Raw genomic sequence first — 25656 nt, 5'->3', positions numbered from 1 at the left:
AGGTCACACTCAGCAAAATTAAGAGGGGACCTGCTCAAAACTCAGAGAATCTCTGTGAGGCTAAAGAAACATCACTCTTACCCATTTACCCAGAAAAGGTGTCTCCTGTCCTTCTCCAATTCGGTCTCTGCAAACTGGTGCAATGCCAAGACAGTGGCAGCAGTTAGAAAAGTAAAAGTCAGGGAAGACTTCCAAGGTCCTCAGAAGAAATGCTTGTTATTAAGGGCTGGGATACATTGCACTTGATTGAACAGAATCAAAGCTGATTCCTGAGAGGCAAAGGTTAATTAGGCAAATGGCTCAAAAGGATCAATCTGTTCTAACCCATTATTTGTTGATTTTTTTTTTTAATTTTAAAAGAGAGTTTAAAATAGACTAGGCAGCTGAAAATATGTCCCAAATTCCCAAATGCATGAGATGAAACCACAAAAGGCCTGAGACTGCCAGGAACATAATGACTACAAAATAGTAACCTAATGAATAAAGAAACAGTAAAACAAATACCTATATTAAATTATACTAAACAAAGCAATCTTGTTCATACATAAATACTAACAGGAACCAAGTACATACAGTGGCAATGCAGCCAAACTCCCAAAATCATTCGAAACTCAGGGTGACAGTCCAGCAGGCTTCTTTGTCACCACCTCCACCTCCACTGATTGCTCCTGTGACAAACCCTTCACTACATGATAATTCAGGCAACAGAACAGAGTACTACTGCAAGTGGCGTGTCTGTGTGTATGTGTGTTATATTTCTGCACAAAAAAATTACACCAGTTGTTGCAACTCCCTTCTGACAGACAGCAAACCAAAATCAGTTCCCTGCATTAAAAACAAAAGGGGGGGAGTTGCCTTTTGGTTAAATTCATATAATGATAAAATGCACTTTTCCTCCTCAGTATTTAGTTTCTTATTATATTTAGCTAAGAACAAATATGTCTTCATCCAAACCAGTTCACCTTATGCTCAATTGTTTTGGAGTTGGGCAAAATCCTCCATATAATGTCCACAGTCACAGGATGTTATTTTTTAATTTTTCAAAAGATGCCAGTTTCCCTATAATTCTGCAGGAAGAGAAAGACTCACAGAGAATGTTGTGTCTGTGGTAACATTGATTTCTTCTGAGTCATTAAACTGGACATGAACAGCTTATTTAACTTGCACTGAATTATTCAAATCTGGCCAATAAGGGAGGAGGATCAACACTGAAAACAAAAATTTAGAAGGTCATAAAAATCAAAGGTGACTTAGAGCTTCCAAATAAAGGCATTATGTTATAGTGTACACAGTCTCTGGCATTTGGCTCTTTTTCTGGATTTTCTGAATCATTCCCTGCTGGGGTAGAGTCTCCTAGTTCCAGAAACAGCACCTTCTCCCACTCAATCCTGCCCTACAGCAGCAGTGGAAAAACTGAGTAGTCTCTAGTTAAATAAATGGATATGCTTGGAAAGGGCACACCACCACACTACCGTTCTGCCATGAATTACAAAGCTTCCAGCAAAATTATGGGGCCTTGGGATGGAAAGTGGTTAATTGGGATTCTACTCTAAAAATATGCTTCTGTGTCCCTGCAAAATAAAATGTGATTTGAAATAGCCCACGTCCCTTTCTCTGCTAGGTACTTGAACCATATGCCATCAAGCTGTCATGTGAAAGCTCGTCACGGCCCTTTATTCAGCCTCAGAAACTTAAGGCAGCATTACTTTGCCATACATGCACAGCCTCATCTCAGAGGAATGAGTTTACACAGTTAAAATCATTACAAAGGAATACAGTGAAAGTCAGTTCGCTTTGCAAAATACTTGCTCAAGAGCAATGGTGCAGCCTTATGGCAGTACAACTACGATCAGCTGGTGACATCTGAGTGCCACTAAGATTTATCCTGGTGTTGTGCACAGAGTATTGAAGCTTCCTGGCTGAATCTGGATAAAGAAATCTGCACAGTTTTTTACAGCACACTCTTAAGAAAGAGATTGACCCTCAAGAGCTGGCTCCTACTTCGAAGAGGCTGGCAAAGTGCCACAGCCATTGTGCATTTCATACGCACATCTTTTGCGGAAGACTTCGTGCCAAAATTGAATTGTTTAAGTGGTGGAAGACACTAAACACTGGGTATTAAAACATAAGAATGTGCACAAGAAATGCTCCAAGAGACCCTACAAAATTACAGAGAGGCACTGTGATAAGGGAAAAGGAGCACTACAGAAACCAAGAGCAGTGCTTGGGTCAAGCACTTTTCTCCACGGCTCTTTCACGAGCAGCTTATGTTGTCTCACAAATTCAAGGACATTTTGACAAAAAAGCTAAAATGAAGTGCATCATTATAACAAGTGGGAAACAAAGCAGAAACTGCATTAGCAGACAGCCCATATGTTTTAGGGACTTCCCACTCTGTGTCCAAAAGCCAGCCCACCTGTATTCCTAGAGTGGAGCTTGGGAAGCTGGTGACAAGACCTTGACACCAGTGCCCTGCAAGGGCAAGGGGCAGGCATTCAAAGACTTGTCAAGGTGACTGAGATCTTGTCGCCGTGAGAGGGGGGAAAGTGTGGGTTTAACAAGATAACACTCATGCATTATGACTCCAACAAAAGTCTCCAGAGCAGGCCTAGCCTAACACCATTGAGTCTGCATGTCAACACAGTGCAGCGTCAGTCAGCACAGCCATCTGCTGCTCCACACACAGGAATGGCGTCAGGACCCACTGCCAACAACTGGGGTGCTCTCCTTACAGCATCTATCCCAGATGGTGAAGGAAAGGTCACAATAGATGAGAATTCCTCAAAACTGTCACTCAGCTAGCCCACGCAAAGGTTCCTGAAAACAGAGCAACCCAAGCTTTGAATGAACATGAACACTCACCCTCCTAAAACAGAGGTCAATTGCACAGTCCAAAACAAAAAGTGGAAAACTGTGAAGAGGAGCAGGCCAGAGGCAGCAAAGGCAGAAAATCAGTTTTGCATACCAGTGAAGATGATACTCCTCCATCTTGCATGCACCCAAGCCTTTAAACGTCAGAAAAGCCACAGAAAACATCTCAGCCTTCTGTCAGTCTTCACTACTATTTACAAGTGGTGTTGATCTTAAGCCATAAAGAATTTTGTTTACACTGATGTAACACTACACTCTTGCGTTGCCAGAAACGCAAAGAATATTGTAGCCAGAAAACAACAGTCAGCCAATACTGAGGTTGCATCTGCAAGAGCCCGCAGAAAGCACAAATTAGATAAGAAAACTACCTGTCAAATAAGGGTAAGAAGTTAAAAGCCTTCTTGCCAAGAGCTAATTAACAAAAGTATCCTATCAGCTTCATTTACAACATTACATGATACTGCATTAGAAAAGGGAATTTAGCTTATGGGGCATTTGGAGTGCCATTTATATAACTTTAACCCAAATAACAGAACAGACGGTCTTTCTATCAGTCCAGTTGTTTTGTACTTCAGTAATGACTTCGAAGTGTGATGAGGGTTATGTGAAGCTTAAGCCTCTGGTTAGCCAAAAGCCACAACCGCATATAGCCTGTGCTCAGAGTATCGGAGTAACATGGAAAGGTTGGGATTTAAACCTCTCGTGGATGCATCACATAGCTGTAACTCTAATCCAGGAGCAAATGTAATCCGTCCTCAGCTCTCAAAGTCAGAAAAACTGGCTGAGTCGACACTCTCCCAGCCAACAGCTGTCCTCACACCAGCCTCTGCTCAGTTTGCTAGCAGAGATACACCAAGCAGAAGGGACAGACCATGCAAAAAGAAAGTAGAAGCAATGCAAACATGCAGCCAGGCAGACTATGGCCTATTTCCACAGGCTGCTACCTTTCACTTTTCCTACTGCACCTCAGAAAATTCCTTGAGACTGTGTGTGGCAAAGAGAAGACACTTCTACCAGCCAAATCCTGTGTGCCTGTCTCTACAGTACTGCAGAACCACAAACACAGGAGCATTGGTCAAAAGAGTCCATTTGATACAGCAGTGTCCTTAACACAGGGCTACCATGAGGTCAGCTGTAGTCTTGAAAACCTCTAAAACACTAAGACACTATGACGTTGAGATAACATCTTCCAGAGCTGCACCAGCTTCTGAGTGAGGAAGCTTCTTTTAATGTCTGTTTTAAAGATCCCAAACCAACCAACTGCCCTCTTGCAGTAAAGCAGGGAGCTATTTTACCTGCAGTGCTGAGCTATGGGCTTCCATTCGAGCTTCACAAGGCTTCATTGACACAGCTGAGTTTCTTCAGGATCTTCTGGATTCAAGGGCTACCGTCTGCCACAGTGGCCGCTCCCTCAAATTACACACTGTTATAGAGCATAATAACTTATGACTCATCATAAAGGATAATTATCCTGCATGCAAATATCTACTGCCACAAACAGTCTTTGTTGACAAAGGAAAAAGCTTATCTCACCAGATACAGGGGTCAAGTAATGTTTTCTTTCCCTTGCCCCAACAGTAGCTTGTGCCAGATTCTTTAGAGACACACGGTAAGGAAGGCAAAGGGTTTTTTCTACTTTCCCTGCTGTTCTCATCTCTCATAACAGGATGTCACCACTGTCCATGTAAGCATCTCACCTGGTGACTTGGTGGTTCCCAGGCTCTCTGGGCTCCAGCCTGCTGTCAAGATTGAAGCTGCCCTCCACAGCAGATGACATACTGTTGTGAAATATTTGACCAAAAGATACACAAAAGGGATGTCTCACCAACGACAAGACCACAGTCAAATCAGTCACACCCCAGGAATGAGGTAGGTGGAGGGCAACTAGTCCTTTATCTGAGCTCCTGCCTAGGTCCTAAACTGTATGGCATTTTCTGCCATGGGTTTATTAATGTGCCATGTCAAAAGTTTCCTTGAAGAAAGCACAGCAGAAGGTTTTTCCCCTTTGTTGTATAATGTGCTTAGCAAATAGCACAGTTGAGTTACTTTACATTCACTTATCACAGCAGCCTCTTTGTTCTAGTATCTTATGACTTTGAGATCAGGACAAACTCCATCAGTTAAGGAGCCTCATTAAAGTGATCTATTTCTCCTAGAGAAGAGGAAAAATCTTAAGTTTCTGTGATGGAAGTTATCACTGAAAGTTTTAAATTGTGGAATACTTGTATGTGGCACAGTAAGTTTCAACTCAAGAGTGTTATATGTGCGCACACACAGAAGCTTATACTGCCTGTGATAATTGGCACTGCTACAAAAGCAGATCTTTTGGTCAATGTCTGCAGAAACACTGTGCACAGCAGCCTGCCTAGTAAATGTTTCCCTGCAGCAGAGGTCTGTGCACAGAAGCATGACAGCTCACAGTTTCCCCTTGGTCCTAAGGAAAAGCCATGTCCTGTGGAAACTCAAGAGGAATGCCATCAAAGTGGAGCCCTCCTGAAACTCCAGGTGAATGGGCAGAACAGCAACGAAGCCAGAACCCCAGGTAATTCCTAGAGCAGTTCTTACAATTTCAAGAGCATGAGTCATGACTTTATAGCAAACAGAACCCCTGCGTTTGTCAGAGTGCTCAAACAAATAAAAAGCAAACAAATGAGAATTAGTGTCAGTCTCCAAGTGCCCGAATTTGATAAGGAATAGTACAGCACAGCTGAACAGGGCCAGGCAGAGCAGCATCATGCTGAAACACAACAGCATTGCCCAGGCACCTGCTCCCAGTGCCAGCACCAGGACCATGCTGGCCACATCCACCCACCTGGAGTAACCCCATGGCAGGGCTCTGTCTCTCCCAATAGGCAGCAGGACTGATCAAATGCCAGAGGTGACCACTCAGAAAACATCACCCTGTGCCATGCTCCCACCACACAGCATCTCTCCTGCCTGGGTAATTTCAAGATAATGTCTCCATACACCATTCCCTGTGGACTTGCACATGCTTTACAGAGGCAGCAAGCAGTGATGGCCCAAACAGCCAGGGCATAGTCTGGCTGTCTCCTGCAGCTGCAGACAACATGGTCTGAGCAGTCACCACTCCTGCTCAGCAAGCTGTATTCAGCAGCTGTTTAAGTGAAGCCAATTTACTTGGCAGACAAGAAGCTCTCAGATTAACCTGGATCAGCTCTGGGTGCTGAGAAAGGGTAACAAGAAGCTAGCAGGAGATCTCAGGGACATGTGCTGCTGCTTCTTCACTGATCAGAATGTGCTTGAAGCCACAGAGAAGTGAGTGCACTCATCCAGCATCGTGTCAGAGAGGAGGTGGGACAGACCCAGAGTGGCTACAGCTCCCAGCCACAGTCTACTCCACTTAGACCACCTCATGTTTTAGTTCCTCATTTAGGCATTTTACAGAGCAGGAATGCATACACATTATATAAGTGCTAATTATATAGTGTACAGGGCTCCTACTTCCCACTTAAGGACAGCATTAATGCATTATTCATTACTTCAGCATTTACTCTTCACTATTTGGATCATTCCTCTGATTTTTGTCATAGCCCCCCTTCCTCCTCCCAGTCCCCCCCCCCCAATTTAGTCAAATAGCTCCTAGCTATAATCTTGATTACAAATTGCAATCCCTGGTTTTCAGAGGATTAATTATGGAGGCAGAGGAAAAACCTGGTGGATGACAAGTGGTAGTTTAGAAGCACAGGACAGCAACAGGAAGTGTCAGAGTCTTCTTCTCAGCAAGGCCCTGTTAAGCAACAGAAGTCTGAGATTGTCTCTTTCTCAAAGGGCATCAAACAAATCCCCAAACACTGAACAGCTGCAGCTTAATCCTAAATGGCCATATGCTGTTTAAAAAATAAGCCAAAATAAATAAAAATTCAAACCAAAAGCAGAACACCTAAAGAATCACAAGGGCTGGGAGGATGGAAAGGGGCATTAATTTTATTTTAGAGCTCTTAATAAACACTGATGTCTGCAAACTGTCACAACTGCTGCAGTGCACAGCCAGCATGCAGGTATGTAACCAGTTACAATAAAAAGTTGTAGAAATGACTATTACATAAATTACAGAGGACTGCATCTATGGAGGAATTCTATTTAACCAGCCTGCTAGTATCCACTAAGAAAAAAAGGAAAGATTTAAGACCTAAAGAAAGGAGGACTTGTCATATCTGCTTTACCAGATGCATAATAGTGGACAATAAATACGATTCTGCTGCGTCAGCACTGTCACCAAAGGTTTTTCTTTAGAGTGAGTACAAGTAAACTTAAAGTAAAATCCCAAATCCTTCTAATTTTAAAAGACTGTGAGCTTGATGGGGATTTAAAAAAAAAATAAATCTTTTCAAAGCTCTTCAAAGAGCCATGGAAAGGAGATTTTGTTAAACACATGATTCTCAGCATCTTCTTATTTGTGCTACACAGTGTGTGCAGGGCAAAGATTTAAGGCGCTTTGCCTGTGAGTGGATGCAGCCTGCCACGAGCTGCAGCAGTGTGCACTGCCTGAACTGAAATAACCCTGCACAGGCAGGGATCCAGCCAGACATCTTAGGGGTTACTAGGATTCACACCAAAAGAGAGGAAACACTGGCTCTCACTCTCTCTCACTAATAAAAATAAAAACTGCCAAAGGCAGATATCTCCACATGGTTAAATTCAGCTGGATAGTATTTGGTTGGGATTGCATTGCCACAGGACTGAATAAGAGGAAGTTCTCTTATCTCCCTTGGTTAAGCAAAACCAGCATGTCTTTTTTGCTTTACAGAGAAAAGAGAAACATAGCACACACATGACACAGCTCTGTACTACTGTAAGGGAAAGAAGTTCCCGATGTTATGCAAGTCCTAACAGTGTAAGAAAGGTTAATAAAGTTTACTGAACTTTTAATAGGGCATAACTCTAGCATACCTGCACAGCATCAAAAAGGTGACTTCATTCCTTTTGCTGTTTATTGCTCCATAACTCAAGGCTCAGAAAGGAGAAGGGGTTTAGAGGCAGAAGCCATTTCTCCTTTCCATTCACCTTGGCTAAGCATTCCAGTGTTTTGCAGATGTGCAGCACGCATTAAGAGTACTGAAGCTTCCAGACACATGAATCACTTCAGTGGGACTGATGTTGGTTTGCAGTTCAGGTGGCCAGGATACCCAGAGAGAAGGAAAGCCTCCACATCCACATGTTCTCCTGATGAAGGGGAGTCCATGGAACAGCAGCTGGGAAGGTGCAGTCCCCCATCAGGCTGGTTCCTCTCATACACAATGCCAATCAGGCACTTGGGGCTTCCTGAATCTTAATCTGCATCTGAACTGCCTGTGGTCCCTTAGAGGCTCACCAGCTTCACCAGCCTAATCAATAAAATACTAAGCAAATTATAACCCTGCTCTGGCATATACATATAAGCCAGTAGAAAATCATGAACCGCTTTCCCAATGCCTGAAACCCCAATATTCAGGAAAAGACTGGCCATGTCCCAGATGATGAAAAGAAAGCAGGTACAGCAGCATTCAGTCACTTCACTGAATAAAAAAGCTGACTGCAAGATGGCAATTCTGGTAAGGTCACCATGAAGCAGCACCATCCTTGGGGATAGCAGCATGAGGAAACATAAAAATGAGCCCTAATGGAGCAAAGAGGTCAGATGGGTCTCTGGGTGACACCATAGATCATAGCCAACCTCTTACCAAGTCCACAGGATGCTCAGCAAGGCAATGATGACAAGACTGGGTGGTCTTACTTGGACAGTGCCAGATGTACAAATGACCATGTAGAGACATGGGAGGATGAGTAAAGAAGCCGTACCCTTGGGGAGGAAAGGCTACAGGGGCTGCAGTCGTGCCTTCCTCTTTTAGGAGAGCATCAGGAGGAGATGACAACATACGTTACATATCTCATGACATAAGCACAGAGGAAAATGCTAAGGACAGCTTTCCCAGAAAAGTGGAGTAGAAGAAGGGAGCAGAAAGGAGAATTTTAAATTGTTCTCCTCCTCTTCAGAGAAATGCACAAATGGTTCAGGCAAAAAAAAGATGACACATTTTAGTAGTCAGCACGGGCAGAAGAAGAGGCTGAGCTAACACTAGAACAGATCTTCAGCAGTGATGCTCCTCCCTTCATTCAAAAGGATGGCAGGGTGCTCTTCCCAGAGCATGGGTCACTACAAAACCTCCCACCAGCTGAAGTTTGCTGACCATAGCCAGAAGCAGAGAGATAACCTGTTCTGATGAGCAAGCAGGGGCAACTTGTGCGTGCACAGATACAAAGACAGCGTGCAAAGGGAGTTTTGTTACACCATGAGGCAGAGCCAACACTTTGTTGGGATCCCTCTACCAGCCCTGTCTGGCAGGAAAACATGAATTAGTCAACATTGCCACAAACCACCACTTCACAACCAGCTCTGCACTGAAGAAATCTCTCACAAGGCAAACCATCCAACTTCCTAAGTCAGCAAAGCCAGCATGCTGGGCTTTTGATTTCCTCTCTGCCCTACCCCCATCCCAAAACACAATAATGCTTTAAAGCCCTCTTTCAAGAAAGGAAATACCCTTCATGTCTACAGGATGTGAGGTGAAAGGGATGTGGGCTAACTGGAGGAGGTGGAGCAATGCGTCTCCGACTGCTGTGCCCTTTACGTCACACCAGGATGTGACCCAAAGCTCACAGTTGCAACCCATAGAATCAGAGAAATGTTTAGGCTGGAAGAGACCTGCAAGATCACCAGCTCCAACCATTACCCTGACAGCACCAAGTCCATCATTAAAACCTGCCCCTAAGCACCACATCTACACATCCTTTAAATACCTCCAGGGTTGGCAACTCAACCCCTTCACCTGGCAGCCTATTCCAATACTTGGCAAACCTTTCAGCGAAGAAATTTTTCCTAATATCCAATCCAAGATCATGCATATCATTGCGGGATTTGACTGACTATCCACCTCCCACTTTAGCTGTCCTATCTCCCAGAAACACAGCCTTTTCTACAGGACATGCTCTGAGGGACGAAAGCAAAATGTGTGAGATTACAGATCACAACAGACCTACAAAATTTTTAAGTGTAGCTCTGAGTTAATTCTGCCATTTTTTCAGAAACTATCTTCACCATTTTTGATTATTCCTAAGAGGCAAAACTTGAAAGTTAGAGCGTGACACTGCAAAGGATACTCCAACATCTATTTAGGGAATAGATAGGACCCACCATAGATCCACCATTGATTTAGGGATCCCAGTCATGCTGGCTGGTGCTCATGGTTATAGATGTTTCCAGGTTCTCATCATACAGAGAAAACCTGAAAAAATTCCAGCTTCAATCCCAGCTTCCCTCTCTTTAAATATCTCCAGTGCTCCAAATACACACAGCTAATAACATTGGAAGGAGCAGCAGAGTGAACAGTAGCACAGTCAAATGTACCAGAAGTTCTAATTTCACCTGAGCTCCTGACCCACTAGAAGGCAGGAAAAGGTGATAGAACTTAGCTGGAATAAATTCCCTTTACTCTTCTTTCCCTTTGGACCTGTGAATGCCTTGAGGGATATGCAAAGTCTTCTGGAGCCGCACCTTCAGGCCACCATCTTATAAATGACACAATCCAAATCTCCAAGGTCAAATCCCTGCACTGAAAGATGCCCTTGTAAAGACATCTGAATATATCTATTTATTCATTACCTTGTTCTCTCTCTCTCTGCTTGTATCTGGGTTTGGGAAAAAAAAAAAGCCAGTTCAGTAGAAAGCGTCCTCCCTGTCCCATTAACCTGCTTTTATTTCCCCAGGCTACCAGCACACAAAAAGAAACAGCAAACCAGGTGTGGATCAACCTCTGAGTGGCTGCAAGAAGGGGGATAGGGGGTGGCATTTCTTCCTGCTGAAACCCAGCCCCACCACTGCTAAACATTTGTGCTTCTTGCTGGCAAGCCAGCAAGCAGATAAATGGAGCACAGCCACAAGCCAGCCTGGCTAGCCAGGCATCCTCCCTCACACAGCACAGAGCCAAGGGCTCATCCCACCATCACACCATGCAGCCGCCCTCTGCCTTGGCTCATCGCTAATTCAGGGTTACGTTATTCCCAGGAACCGCCACTTGTGTTCCCGCATGGAAAGCCAGCAAGGGAACATGCTAGCCTTCCCAAAAACCATGCTCTGGGAGAAGGAGGGGATTAGGAGGGAACAATGTCGGAGTGTCTTCAGTGAGCTGGAAGCAATCCCAGCTTCTAGCTGCACAATGACATGCAGGAAGGAGTTTTGAAAGCTCCTCAGTCACAGAGGACCCCTGCGTGCCAGGCTCGGAGACGTCTGGACATAAGAATGGCCTTTACAGCATAAAGATGCAAGAGGACTACAGAGTCCCCTATGCAGACCAGCCCTGGCCAAGGGGGGAATGGTGGCTCAAGTTTAGCTTTTCCTTTCTTGGCATTGGGTGCTAATTACGTGGCTCAGATCCTTAACCTTATTCAGGTCAGGGGCTTCAGCACAAAACAGTCTTAGAAACACCAGACTTCTGTGGGAATGAGAAAGTCTGCTTTATGCACACCCAGAGCTCTCCAAATATTGGAGCTGAAGTGCAAATGTATCTTGGAAAGGGATGACAGGAGGAAATCGTGCTTGATGGGATGCACATACTGGTGCAAAATTATGTCTTGTGCAGCTTTTGATACAATTTACATGCTTTGTAACAAGATCCAAGGCAAACTCTTAACAAGCTCCAAGTCAAACAAGCTCTTAACAAACTACATGCAGGGCATGAAACAGGATTATGTGGATGCTCATGAAGATGTTCCCCCATAGGTTCTCCCTGATGCCCTGGCCACCCACTGCCATGCCCCACATGCCTCCAGGTTGCCACTGATCTTCTCAAGCTGGAGCAGGTGGTAACACCCCAAAACCAGTGTTTTGGTGAAACGGTGAAGCTGGCAGTGCTGACACCCCCAGGGAAAAGGAGCAAGAACATTGAATGCTGAGCCCTGGTGACAATTTCATTGGATTCAATAGTGGACATAAGGCAACATAAAGAGGGCACCAGTGATTCTTCTCAATGGTGTTTACAACCTGCAGGTCTAAAAAGTCCATGGAGGAGAAACTATGAGCCTTTAACAATGTTGATCCCACTCCTGTTTCTTGATTATTCTGAGGAGGAAGTAATCATTGCTCCATGGAAATCATTCCAGATTATTTGAAGAGGTCTGCCTCACACAGACTTTGTTAGCATGACTGACTGCCTCCTAAAGTTGTGCTATAAAAACAACCTATAAAAACAATCAAACCAGTAATTTAATACCTATGGGCAATAACACAGTACTAAAATATATCTTGCCATTCATTGCACCCATAAGGCAGAATGCCAGTATGGAAAACAAGACATGAAAATAGGGTGACAGGGAAACATGCAGAAGTATTTGATTGGATGAAGCGCTCATTAGGATGAAAAAAAGGGATAATCAAACTGTCCAAAGTTTAACCACCAATTCAGTGGGAAAAAAACTTCTAGATATGATAGCCTTTCCAGGAACATCCCAGTTTTGAGGAGTAGACCTGGGAGGTGAAACTTGAGCCAAGCACAGGGAGTAATAAAAAGGGAAGCAACAATCTCTGCAATCTCTGTGCTTTTTTTGGATGCTGGATTCATGCTGTTGTATGACCCTTGCTCCTTGATAACATGAAATTGGCCTGCAGCAGATAAATACACAAGGAAATCTCATCTCCAGAAGAACTGAAGTTTTTAGACCATCATAGTTACATTCCTACTGAAAAACACACTTAGGTATGAGTTAAGTGAGTACACACACTTTGTGCTGGTCTGGCTATAGACTCCAAAAAAATAACCCAAAATATCTCACTAAGCATTCTAAAAACTGGGGCACAGGGAACCTTGTGTGGGCAACTTAGGCTTTCTCCTACTAATACAGGGGATTAGCCAAATCAGTTTGGCACTGATGATGAACAGCACCGCCATGACAAAGCTGATATTCCTCCAGTACTTTCTATTTTTAAGAGATATTCTGAACAGGGTGCTGTGCTGAAGAGCTGCTAGACAAAAAAGATTCTTCTGATATAAATTCATCAGTCTCTCCTCACAGAGCTGACATCTCCAACACTATCTTCAGGAAGATAGGATGCATATGGAAGAGGAACCATAAACTGTCAGTGCAGCACGCACCCGCACAGCATAATCAGATAGGAAAAAATACTGAATACTCACACTGCCAAGTGCCTAACATACATACAAACTCCTGTTAAACAACTGCTCGAAGAAGTTAAAAATAATTCCACAACCAACACATCAGGAAGCTAACAATTTATTTCTCTGCAGAGCTTTTAGTACCTCTGAGGAACAGAAATAGAAAACATAAATACTTTTTTCCTTTATAGCAATGGTACAAGAGCCTCCTCTAATTGCAAGAATTCCTAACACCCTCAGACATAAAAGGCGAGGCTGCAGTTTTCAGGCAGCTTTTGTCTGAAACTTGATATATCTTAAAAGGCACTGATTTTCAAACTGCCTGGCAAGAGGCCTCAGCAGAGAAAGAAATGCTGCTGCACATCTTGGAGCAAGAAGACGGCATTAGAATGATTTGGGGGAAGTATCACAGATGATCCAAGGAAACGGAAGTCCTCAGCCTTGTAGGTGAGAGATGATTTCATTCAACCCTCATAGTGTGAAAGGAAAGGCTTGATCAAGCAGCATTTGAGATAACTGGAAGTGTTCAAGGTATGGCAAGACTTGAACATACAAAAAGCCCAGTAAAACCAGTGAAAAGGCTTTAGATTCAGCAGGGGTGGAAAGAGGATGTGGAAGGGGGACTCATGTTCAGGTTGCAAGAGCAAGCTTCAAATATAAGGCCAAAGATAGAAGCAAGTCTGTGAGGCAACTTCCTTTCAACCTATAGACAACCAATATACAGATATCTGCCCAGTTTCTTGCTTTCAGTTTCTTTTTGCCAAATTTTGGAGCTCAGCTGGGCAATATAGGTCACCACCATCATGCTTGCATCCAGCTCCTCAAAAAATCTGCTGCATACACACACACACAGAGAAAACAAACAAAAAAAAAAAAAAAAAAAAGGGAAAAATAGATAGAGAAGCAAGTCAAACCTCAGCCAAGTCCAAGTGCTCTCAGTTTAAAATAGAAATGGGAAACACCACATCCTTGGAGGTGGCTTTTGCACAGCTTCCATCTAGCAGCAATGCTTCCAGAACTTTCACTGACCACAGCACAGAGTCAACATTGTTGAAATGCCTATGAAATATCTATCTGTGTCTATATCCACCAGCTGATGACTGAAACTGTATCTTGTCCTTTAAGCCACAGCTTCCTTTCGTGCAGCGCTGCTTTGCACTAGAGAACTCAGAAGGAATAAAAACAAGACATTGTAGGGGTTTCTTGGTAACCAATGGGTAATCTTCACCAAGAGATCCCTCTGGGATGTGCTGGAAGTACCTCTGTGCTATCTGCCAGCAGTACCAACCCCTTTGCCCTCACCCAGGCCACATGCTGCTTATTGCTCAATGCCGTGTTTTCGGGAGAGCAGCAACAGGGACGACAGTGGGCAGCTGGTAGTCCCCATTAATTATGAAAGGGGACTGTAAACACAACTATAGATAATGGAAAGAGCTGTACAAATGACTAGCAGGATGATATAGACAGATAGATAGCAAAAAATTGCACTGTCATTGCTGCCAGAATCATAGGAAAACTTGGGCCAGTCAGAATAAAGGTTACAAAGGGTAGTCAGGTACCACTGCAGTATTCTCTTGGTAACAGCATTTATTTTAGCTCTTAACTGACCAGCAGCTCTGGTGTTTTGTGTATGGGGGCAGAATCTCTTACAGACATGGTGTACTTCCTCTCCTGTGTATTGTGGTGCTGGTATGTGCCTCGCCACCATCAGCCCCACACATCACAAGAGGGGAACAACTCAAAGATTTCCCTAAGGCAATCCTTACAGAAAGGGACCCCATCCTTGTGTCCAGTGGAAGAGCAATATCTGCCCATATTAGCCTAAAATGGGATTACCACCAGAAATTTCCTGCCCTGTTAGAAGAGCAGACTGTTTTAAAACAAGTCATGTGGGTTATTCCTACCTAAGAGTATCCTCCCTGACAGGGGTTCACATTATTCCATGTTTCTGCCTGCTTAGAAGGAGAAAAAAAAAAGAGGAGTAAGGCAGTCATTTAACATTCTACAGGCAATAAGTTTGACAGCAAACCCGAAGAACTTGACCTGCATGTATGAAAGGAAAACTTGCCTGACAGTTCATTTTTTCAACACCTAATTAAGACCTGCTTTTGACACAACACCCTGCAATTCAATGGTGTTGAGACAGAACCACACTTGGTCTTATTTGTTTAAATAGAACAAATAAAGAACCCAAATATAAGGTTTCTAAGTTAACATCCAGTGTGTATCCAACAGCACACTGCTTCCAGTTTGGCAGAAAGGTGGCTAATCTTTACTCCAGCCAAGCCTGAGCGAGAGAGAGCGGGCACTGACCGGCAATTACCTCCAGTGAGCCTGGAGCAAGCCCTGGGCAGCCGAGCGCCTGCGCCTCCGCACCCGCAGGGCTGTGACCGACAGAGCGACACGGAAGCGGAGGGGAAGAGCGGAGCTATAAATACCAGGGAGTGGAAGGATAAGTCTGAAGGCAAAAGCAACAGCTCCTCTATTCCGCCCGCCCCGTGAAGCAGAGGGAACGGCGGCTCTGCAGGATGGATTTGGGGCAGGAAGGCTGCCACTGCCTCACGCAGCCAGAGCAGAGCTGATCAATTAGCTGCTCAGGAACCCATTAGAAACCCGTTCAGCTGTGAACGGCTTGGACAGCTGTTGTAGCTAAATTTGCACAGGAGATTGATCACATTACCTGAAACACCTCTAAAAACAGGGAGAAAAATAGCCACGCAGAAGGAAAAGGAAATTTTCTGGTTCCTCTTCATTATCGGTATCTGTAAGCCTACAGTAAGAGCTGCCCCCAGGTATAGCCTTGCCCATTGGGATGTTCACCACAAAGAGCAGAAGGGCATTACTGTGCTCTCCCCCCAACTCCGTGACAGACAGAGGGACAGAACAGACAGCCTGCATGAGGCTCCCTTCCAGACGGCCTCAGTCAGAGGGATTCCGATCCATTCCGCACAAGCAGGCTGCATTAATTCCACTGCACTCGCAGTGCACATCCAGTATCCACAGTGTTCTCAGCCATTCCTAGCACACACAACAATATAAACCCAGATGTATTTTTCCATAGGAATCAATTGTTTTTTAAATTATATTTTTAGACACAGTTGAACTTTTGGAACATGCACGCACATGGGGCACCTGCAGGGTAAACTTCTTTCTCTTACTCACTGGCCTCTAACAATTTTACCACAGGCACTGAAAATAACAGCTTGGTGCTGACTCCAGGTTCCTTTCTGCACAAACCCCCAGCAGCAGGGAGGGAAAGGAGGTCAGCAGCACTGAGCCTCCCCGCCAGTGACCGAGCCGTTTAAAACATTCATGCCATTTGAAAATGTCACAAGGTCTGACCAGGACATGGATATGCTGTATATGCCAGGGGTGAGATGAAACATTTTGTTGACAGAAAATATCCTTTTTTACCACAGCTGCGTATTCCCTTCATATTTATCTACCACTGATATGATGCCCACCGTGCTCTTGGCACCTTACAAGGCATTTTGGAATCCACTGTGGAGTACCCAGGCCTGAGATGAGGGAGAGGACAAACATGAGAAGGGAAGTCTCTGGTAGGTCTTCCCCTCCCCTCAGCAAAGCCATCATGCACTTTTACTCTCTGATAAATCAGTGGGGATCACCAGCTATTACTCAAACAAAGCACAGTACCTCTGCAAAATAACAATGGAAAAAAAAATCTGGAAGTGAAGAAGCTATTGTGTTCCTATTTTTAAGCACTGTTATTATTAATGTGCCATGGTTCTTGTCTCCATCACCACACTATATAATAGTCTTAAGAAATTACTGCAGCATACTGTAATTATTTCAGTAAGGACACTGTGCTTCCATCTGTCAGCTTACACTTGCATTACAATGAAGAACAACGAGACTTAAAAATAAAGTTACACGCACACTGTAATCCATGACCTATCACCTCTTCTCTCCTCATCCAGCCAAATCTTGAAATCATGCTCCCAAAGAAAGACTAATTAGAAACTAAAGAAGCAGGGTCCTCCTAACAATGAAGCTGTAGGAAGCACATTGAAGCTCAATTACATCAAGAAGGATGCAGCTAAATTTGAAAAAAAAAAAACTCTGTCCAAAATATCCCTGTTTAACACTGCTGGAGACCTGTGTTCACAGTGAGCTAGACCCAGCACTTAGTTGCAGATACAGTATTTTCCTCTAGTTAACAGCGACTGACCAAGCTTCTGCTTGCACCTTGTCAGGAACTGAGCAGTCCCTTGGTTCTTCTTTCCCAGTAAGAATTGGAAATGGTCCTATTGCTCTTTTCAAAGAAAAAGTTAGAAAACTACCCTTCCTGCAGCTGTACTGCAAGTTCCCAAACCACAGAAAAAAGTCACGAAGCATTAAATATTTCTGTTTAGAGGATGAAGCCCTGTGTGTAGGCACTTAGTCTGTCTCCTACAGCCATGTGGCACAAGATTTCTGAGAAGTCAAGCAGAATGAGGTTATAGTCTTGTGGCCTCTGCTTGTGATTCGGGAACAGGCAGTACAGCATCACTTAATAATTCACCAATTTATTACCATAAATCAGCCAGCCCATTTAAACTTTGCCACGTGGAATAAAGCAAACCTTGCAGGATCTACAAGAATAAGCTGGCAGCTCTGGCTTACCAAAATACCTGCAATGTGCAACATGAATCCAGTGACACAAAATAACACGTGCAAAATAGTCAAGCAGGCATGGATTGAAACTATGTGGCCATTAAGTGCTGCCAGATGTATCAATTAGACATGTTGGGAGAAAAGAATAATATATGAACCAGCTCTTTCCCCACTAATCTGTTTCATTTTAGTCAAGTTTTATGGCACAAGTAACAGTGGCAGGGCATGGTTATAATTTTAAAAAGGAGAAGAATAATGTTTATTCTATATGGATAAACCAGCCTTTAACTATACTATTTTTCCAGCCACATTCTCAACTTCAAAGCAGATTAAAATGACTGGTTGAATATAGCTCTTGAATGTTCAGGAAACATGCTGAAACTGCAGTTGTGCAAAGTTAAAACAATGCCCAGATCTCATTTGAAACAGAAAATCCCTGGAAAGGCTACTCAGGGGTAATTTCAAGGGCCTGTCCTACATTCCTATGTCATGTCTGAGGAAGGAAAGCTGTGGGGGCTGTGGCAACAGAAACCAAGCAGGATCAAGCAGCTAGCTCAGTGCATTCACCCCTGAGATCTCCTGCAGAGCACGTGGCTCCAGATGCCTTCTCCAAGTGTCTGGACACAGGGATGGTGTCCACCCTTCAGAGTCTTGCTGCAAGTCCACCCACTGCTTTTGATCTCTCCTGCAAAGACCCAGGAGTTGCAAAGTATCCCAAACAAGCAACCCACCTCCTTCAGGAGGAGCAGGCATCCCTTGTAGAGGGGCTCAGTACTGCATCCATAGGAAGCAGAAGTTTGGAAATGGAATCCAATTAGAATATTTTTGATTAATTGATTAACTTATTTTTTTTATTATTTGATTAATTTAAAACTGACATAACTTGCAGCAGTCCTGAAAGGGGCTGGAACCCCTACCCAAGATGGGAGCAGTACCTCAGAGGAGCCCTAACCCCCAGGGAGAGGGCAGTGCTCTTTAGCATTAAGCTTGGTGGCCTTCATGTGATTTGACACAGGCAAAGGAATGGGCTAAATCCTGAACAGGAGTAAATCAGTCAAGTCTCATTTCACTGGAAAATACATATCTCAGGGTGTGACCTGCTGCTTTCCCGTGCCAGATAGTATGCAGAAGGCAGTTCAAGGCTCCCACTAGTCTCCACTAGGTAAAATATTGTGGGTCTCATGCAGGTGGAGGCCAAAAAATACCAACAAAAAAGCCAATCCCCAAAACAACAGCTCTTCCATCACCCCACATTTCTGTCCTCTGAGGTATCAAAGTACAAATTAATGGTGGCTTTATATGCATCATTTTTTTCTACTGCTCATTAAAATCCCTTTGTGAAGTGCACATAAATGATATCATCTAACAATTCCTTTTTTTCCTTAAGCTTTCTCTGAAGTTGTAGGAGGCAGGATTTCCTCTCTATTACATAAGGAGAAGAGGGTGTATTTGCTCTTCTGCTGTTTAAGACTTATTAGCATGGTCAGGTTACTCGAGCCAGGCCCTCTTTCCTGATCTTTTCTTGCAGGGGAATTATTCTTGGCAAGGCTCCAGCCTAACCCAATGGAGGGAAAACCACATAGCATTACAAAGAAAGAGATATAAAACAGATGCACCTCAGGGCTTTGACCGACCACTGAGAGCTTCAGCAGCAGCATAGAAACAACAAATACAAGCTGGTGATGAGCCTCTGAAGTGTGCAAGTACACCCATCACTACTACCATGATAAATTACTACGATGTCTGCTTCATGGGGGTGCAATCTTTATCCATCATCTTGATGGGAAACCCAATACAATCCTGAAGGCAAGGTACCACACCATACCCCTTCCCAATCAAATTAACAAGGCCCAGTAGCAAAGAGCTGCCCCCTTGTAAAACCCCACCTCTCAGCTCAGACTAAGAGACTGGAAAGTAAAAGCTCCACCCTGTTATTTAGTGTAGGGGAACAATGGGAAAAGGGGTTCTCCTGCCTCCAGCACCTAGTTCAGCCCCCTGAGCAAGATTAAGTTTTCCTCATGTCTTAATAGGAAGAGACTGCTTCAGAGGTTGGCTCAGAAACTTCTCTTTTATAGTGCTATTTATATTTGTTACTCTATAGACATGCAAGTTATAACTTCTTTTATAGTGAAAAGAGTCAATCACCAGAACAACCTCCTAGAGTTTTCAAACCTCTAGCCTGTGTGATTGGACACAGGGATAGATAATTCCATCCAGACTCCCTTTCCCAGGAAAGGCTGGGTCAGATGATATTCTGAGGTCACCTTCAACCTGAGCTCTTCTGTGGTTCTGCAGTTTTTGTGACAAGTGTTAAAGCTTTATTACTTACACTTTTTGCATGTAGAAGATGTAAGCCACACGAAGAAGCTGCCCAAAGAAAGCAGTAGAAGGAAACAACAGCTTGAATTGCTTGACATCTGAAAGGAAGCAGAGCTGGGCTCTGTGGACCTTAGGACCCACCATCATCTTGACACTTGGTCCCCCTTCTTTAGATAGAGTACAAGTTCTGGCCTTCAAACCTATCAATTTTCATCCAGTCAATTGCAAAGTGTGCTTCCAAGGAAAAGAAAAGTTTAGAGGTCTTCACAAAGTTGCTGCTCACTATTATAAAGCATCACAAAAAACAGTTGGAAAACCTCCAGTGGAAACCATGCTGGGGAAGGTGCACAGCTGATCACTGCACCTGGCTACTTGCAGACTTTGAAGCACACAGCCAAACTGGAGTTTGCACCTCTAAGATGCCCTGTCTGTCCGGTCAGTGTGGCACAAACCTGCCCCACACTTCTTCATGGGATCATCCAGCTGGCACCCTGACAGCCAGAGAAAGCAGTCACAGGGTGTCACAGGAACCATGAGCTCAGTTTATGGCAAGGAGGGACAGGCCTGAGCCAGGTATTGATAAGGAGTGGCAATAGTACTCTTCCCTATGGACCTGGGGTATGGGACAGTTCTAGGGTGCTTCCACCATCCTTGTCCAGAGGAAACATCCTCTGGCGTTGGAAACATGGGGCTACTTATTCTCCACAAAAACACTTGCTGCCTTTGACCTGAACTTGCCCTTTTAATCATGCTGCTCTTACCCCACATATTTCTTTATTTTTTTTTTGGTGAGAAGAAGTAGTTGATTCCCTCATTCCCCCTTAGAATGGGGAGGACATGGAGGTCAGATAGAGGGGATGACCTGCATCCCCAGAGATAGGCCAACTCTGACTCTTTGTCAATAAATCCCAGATTTTCTGAACAACACCTGCAAGAAACACTGCAGGTTTGGGCAAACTTACCCCAGGCTTGATACTTCAATCCAATTATGTGTCATGCTCGCCTCCTTGTTCATCATGTTAAGCTCTTCTAAAATTACCCTCTAGTCCTCTGAATGAAAACACCTCGCTCCTTCACTTCAAACACTGTGATAAACATAGATCCTTGTAATATGAGAAAAGAGGGTGAGGACCTTGCTGTATTTCATTATTTTTGCACTACAGCAATGAATTTCAAAATAGCTTAGCAGTAGTAGTCATGCTTACTGATTTAGTGTACATTCCCTTCACTGCTCTCCAGAAATTTAGCACTTCTGGGAACAAGCATGAGACTTTGAATTAAGTTCTTTTTTTCCCCTCTCCTCCCTTCAGCAGGTTGCAATATGACATTTTCTTGCTTTTTGTTTGGTTGAAACATAAGTGAAACGAAAGTCTGCCCTTCTTTCCTTCCTACGCAACTGTTCCCTCAATGCAAAGGGCTGGAAGACAGGAGAAGCACAGCCTTCTAGCCTCACCTGGAAAGAAGCAGTACTTTTCCCTGTGGTTAATACCTGAAAGAACAACTCCAAGGGGTTTTAAAGCTACTTGCTGTGACCAGGTCACGAAAACACAAAAAAACTCCAACCAACAAATATCAAAAAAGCAAACCCCAAAGCAAGCCTTTTAACTGGCATTAAAGTCCCCAATACATAAAATTTAGATTCTTTGCTTCTCTTTACACAGTTTTACTGATCTTCTTGACTTGCTGTTCTTTATTTCTAGACTTAAGAAACAAGGTGAGGCAGCTCCTCCAGCTGTATGTACTGCAACAAGACAGTACTCCAACTCCTGAGAGCATCCTGGACTACCTGAGACCAGCCCTGACTGTAAGGAGCCAGCATGAAGGAGCACATTTATTCCTGCACATCAGGGCAGCAGCAAGCAGGTGCCCATTAGCACAGCCCACAAAAGCACCTACTGTCAGGCCAAAGAGCCTTCAAATCCACCTCCACTTGGGTCATAGCTGGAGACTTGAGCAACACATGTGGGACACCCACAGAGCACCTTGAAAACACACCCATGGATTTTGTGAGGCTGAAAGCTGGTGAGCCCCGTGCAGTGATATATTCTTGCCTGGAGAAGCAAGAGGTGAATTTCCCCAGCTGACTGTCTACTGGAGTTGATTTACCTGGGCAAAGATTAGTTTGCAAGGCATTCTGTCCATTCCCAGGGTACACAACCTGAGCTGGGAGTGAGACCACAGAGCTCAGAAGCAGAATGAAGGCAGTTTCTGGCCTCAGCTGAGGCTGTTTTACAGCTACAAATCTCCCCCGACCCCAGCAATGCTCACACAAGCAAGGGGAAATTCCTCCCTGAGTTGCTGAGTATGGCTTTTCCCAACGTATATATTTTTCCTGCATAGTGCTGCTTTTTTCTGTTCCCACATTTGTTTTCCCAGGAAAGTTTTGCAGGCTTGTCTGTGGATACACATTGCTCTCATTTCTTTCCAGCTTCTCACGTTATCACAAATTGGATCAAGAACAGAAAACAATTGCATTGCACTCACCCTGTGTGATTGATGACACAGATATGTGCAATAAAACAGAACAGAAACAAGTACTTCTACCAGGCTCCTTTGAAACTTCAAAGTATCCAGGAGACATTTTACAGCACCCAGCACAACTAAGTGCCTGTTTGCTAGGCTGCACAGAAACTAAGCACCATGCAGTCTAAGGGCAAAAATTAAACAAATTTCCACTCTGCACACACAGTGGCCAGCTTAGGCTAAGGCAGCTTTATTTTATAAGCCACAACATCATCCTGGTTTTTGTAATAGGTGGGCTATCTTGTTTGGAGCTTTTCCCCCCAAAATGCTGAAGTTGCAGAAGTGACAGTTAGCACTTTACTGGAGGAGGTCCTTAAAAATCCCTTATATATGTATATAAAAAAAAAAAATAAATCAACAAAGTCACTTTTCTTCCAAAACTGGATTATTAGAATTAGTCTGAGACTAGAGATAATCTGAGTTTCTATCCCCAGCAGCTCCACTCCAGCTGCTTACCAAAAAAAAAAAACCCCAAAACCAAAAACAAAAGAAAAAAAAAAAAAAAAGAAAAAAAAAAAGAGCAAGAGAAAGTGGAGACAAAGGAGGAAGCACAGGATACCTGAACTAGTGAAGCAGAATATTGACAGATGTTAGGCTGAAGCCATCAGTGTAAGATCTCAATAACCCTGCTGGTTTATCATCTGCATTTTGGGTATCAAACAGTGGTGGCTGTGAGGTGACAGATGTTTCCTATGAGGGAGCATCAGGCTCCCAAGCAGTGCACAGCAGAGGTATCCCTGGCCACAAATACTGTACTGCAGCACAGGATTTCATATCACTGTCACCATCCTGCTCGCACGCCTGACCTCTGCAACCGCACCAACAAGAGCTCTTATTCAGCATATTATTGATAAAGGACAGAGATAACAGCTCATGAGCACTTCCCCGCCCCACAACATCCCTTTTGCAGAAGCCTAAGAGTCCTCTGCCCCTATTCATTTCCTGCTGGAAGTCTGAGTCGCAGCCAGAGAGAAAAGAAACTTTACCTCTGCTGTAAACTAAATGCCAGATCAGCTGGGACAGGTTTGACATATGAAAAGGAAAGGGCTAGAGTTATTTCAAAATGCTTATTGCAATCTGCATTTCTGTGTCCAGCAGAAAGTTTAGTAAGACAGTCAACCCCAGCACCCTTGACCAATTACACACAAAAAAAACAAAACCCAAACTCCCAGCTTTGCATTAACACCTGAAGTACCATCCTGTTTGCCACACCACCAAGTGCTCAGTGCAGTCAGGACACAAAGCCTGGCACAAGGACAGCACAGCTTCCCCAGGCAGGTGCTCCATGTCTCACATCCCCAAGGATGAGCAGTCCCTCCAGCTCAGGAGATGCCCCATGACTACTCATTAAGAACTGTGTCACCCTTGTGGGACAAGCTGCAGCATTCCACACCTGTTACACAGCCCTTCTCCTGCTACTGCCCCCCAGCTTCTGGCAGGAAAGGCAGCTCTCCACGACATGTTCAAAAGGCTCTTAATGGAGAAACAATCCTTGACCAACCATTAACAGGCCTAAGGTGACCGTGACAGCCCAGCCTCCCCCGCACAGCTGTGTGTACACACACCCTCCTCCTCAGGAGCTCCACTGCCCATCCAGGGTTACAGCAGCTTTATGGAGGGACAGCCACTACAGTCCCAGTGTTATGACTCAAACACAGTTTCACGCAAGAAGTGGGAAACATTTAGTAATCCTGGGAAGGAGTGAGTCCCACTAGGATCACAACAAGACTCTACAGTGCCTCAAAGGCACGAGCCTACAATCCTGCGTGGAGCTGGGCCTGCAGGTCAGGTGCTGCCTCTTACCTGTTCTCCAGCAGCGTCATGCACACGACCTCCCGCACGCCTGGGTTGTTGGCCTTCTCCATGGAGCAGTTTTGCAGGTTCCACGTAGCCACCCTGAAGACAGGTCTGCCATCCCTCACTCCCCCCAAACATCTCCACAGAGGGGCGAGTGGATATGATCTGGGTTGGACCCCCGGGAGGAAAGTCCAAGTCCTCGCTCTGGAGGCTTAGAGAGGTGGGGCTGGGGTGAGGCTTGGCCATGAAGCTGAGGCCACCATTGGTATTTGTTGAAGGGGGCCTGGAGCGCTCTGCAAAAATCTGGTGCCTGATTTTGTCCAGAAAGGAGGAGTTGATGCAGTCCATCCTCACCAGGTCCTCGATACTTTTGAAGGGCCCGTGCTCTTTACGGTAGTCCACAATGCTGTTGGCGATCTTCTCAGTGATGCCACGGATGCTCATGAGCTGTGCCGGGGTGGCCGTATTGATGTTGATCTTGGTGGCGGACAGGTGGTGCTCAGAGGCCGGATCCTTGCGCACGGAGCTGGGCGAGTGCTGCGCCGAGCTGCCCTTGCTGCTCACGCAAATCTCGAACTTCACCTGCTCCAGTTTGGCCGCCCCCACCCCGCTCACCAGCGCCAGGTCCTCCACTTTCTTAAAGCCGCCGATGTACTCGCGGTACTCCACGATGTTCTGGGCCACCACTCGGGTGACCCCGGGCAGGGTCATCAGCTCCTCCTCCGTGGCCGTGTTGATGTTGAGCCTCTCCTGGTTGACGAGGATGTTGCTGAAGTTGCACGCCGCGCTGAACTTGCGGCTGTGGCACAGGTCGGCCGGGTCGCGGGGGATGGAGCGGTGGCAGCCCAGGCTGCCCCCCATCTCACCGCCGCCACGGGCCGCTGCCGGAGCCGGGGGAGCGGGCGCGGGGCGCTGCCGGGGCTGCCTGCCCGCCGCTCATGGACCTCCGCGGGAAGCCGGGGCGGACCGGGCGGCGGCGGGGCAGCTGCGGACAGACCCCGCTCCGCCACACTCGCCCGGTCAGCGGAACACTGCGCCCCGCCGAGGGGCCCCCGCGCCTTTCCTCGTTCTTCTCCTTCTCCTCTTCCTCCTCGGGCACCGCCGCTCTCCGGCGCAAGAAGAGCCTCCGCAGCCGCTGCCCGCCCGGCCCCGCTCCGGCCCCGGCGCTCACAGCCGCCGCCGCTGCCCCGCGCCCCGCCGGCGGTAGTAGTAGCTCTGCGGGAGCCCCCGCCCCTCGGCCGGGCGAGGCGGGGCCGCCGCCGCCGCCGCCACCGCCCCCCGGGCGTCACCCGCGCCGCGCCCGCCCCCGCCCGGGCACCGCGGGGACCGGCCCGGCCGGGCAGGGCAGGGCGGGAGCGGCACC

General features: G+C 45.5%; 1 protein-coding gene across 1 annotated transcript in view; it reads right to left on the bottom strand.

Annotated features, from left to right (window-relative positions):
• The window catches only part of EEPD1 (endonuclease/exonuclease/phosphatase family domain containing 1), a 62332-nt gene extending 36883 nt beyond the window's left edge, over positions 1–25449 (bottom strand). Inside the window, 2 exon segments of the mRNA XM_036379025.2 lie at positions 24300–24415; positions 24417–25449. Coding sequence (XP_036234918.1) covers positions 24300–24415; positions 24417–25154 — 854 coding nt within the window. The 5' untranslated portion in view covers positions 25155–25449.
• Positions 25450–25656: the final 207 nt, after the last annotated feature.

The sequence above is a fragment of the Molothrus ater genome, chromosome 1, assembly GCF_012460135.2.
Source record: "Molothrus ater isolate BHLD 08-10-18 breed brown headed cowbird chromosome 1, BPBGC_Mater_1.1, whole genome shotgun sequence".
Lineage (NCBI taxonomy): Eukaryota > Metazoa > Chordata > Aves > Passeriformes > Icteridae > Molothrus > Molothrus ater.
The sequence above is the reverse complement of the archived record's forward strand: the minus strand, read 5'-3'. Positions and strand labels throughout refer to the sequence as shown.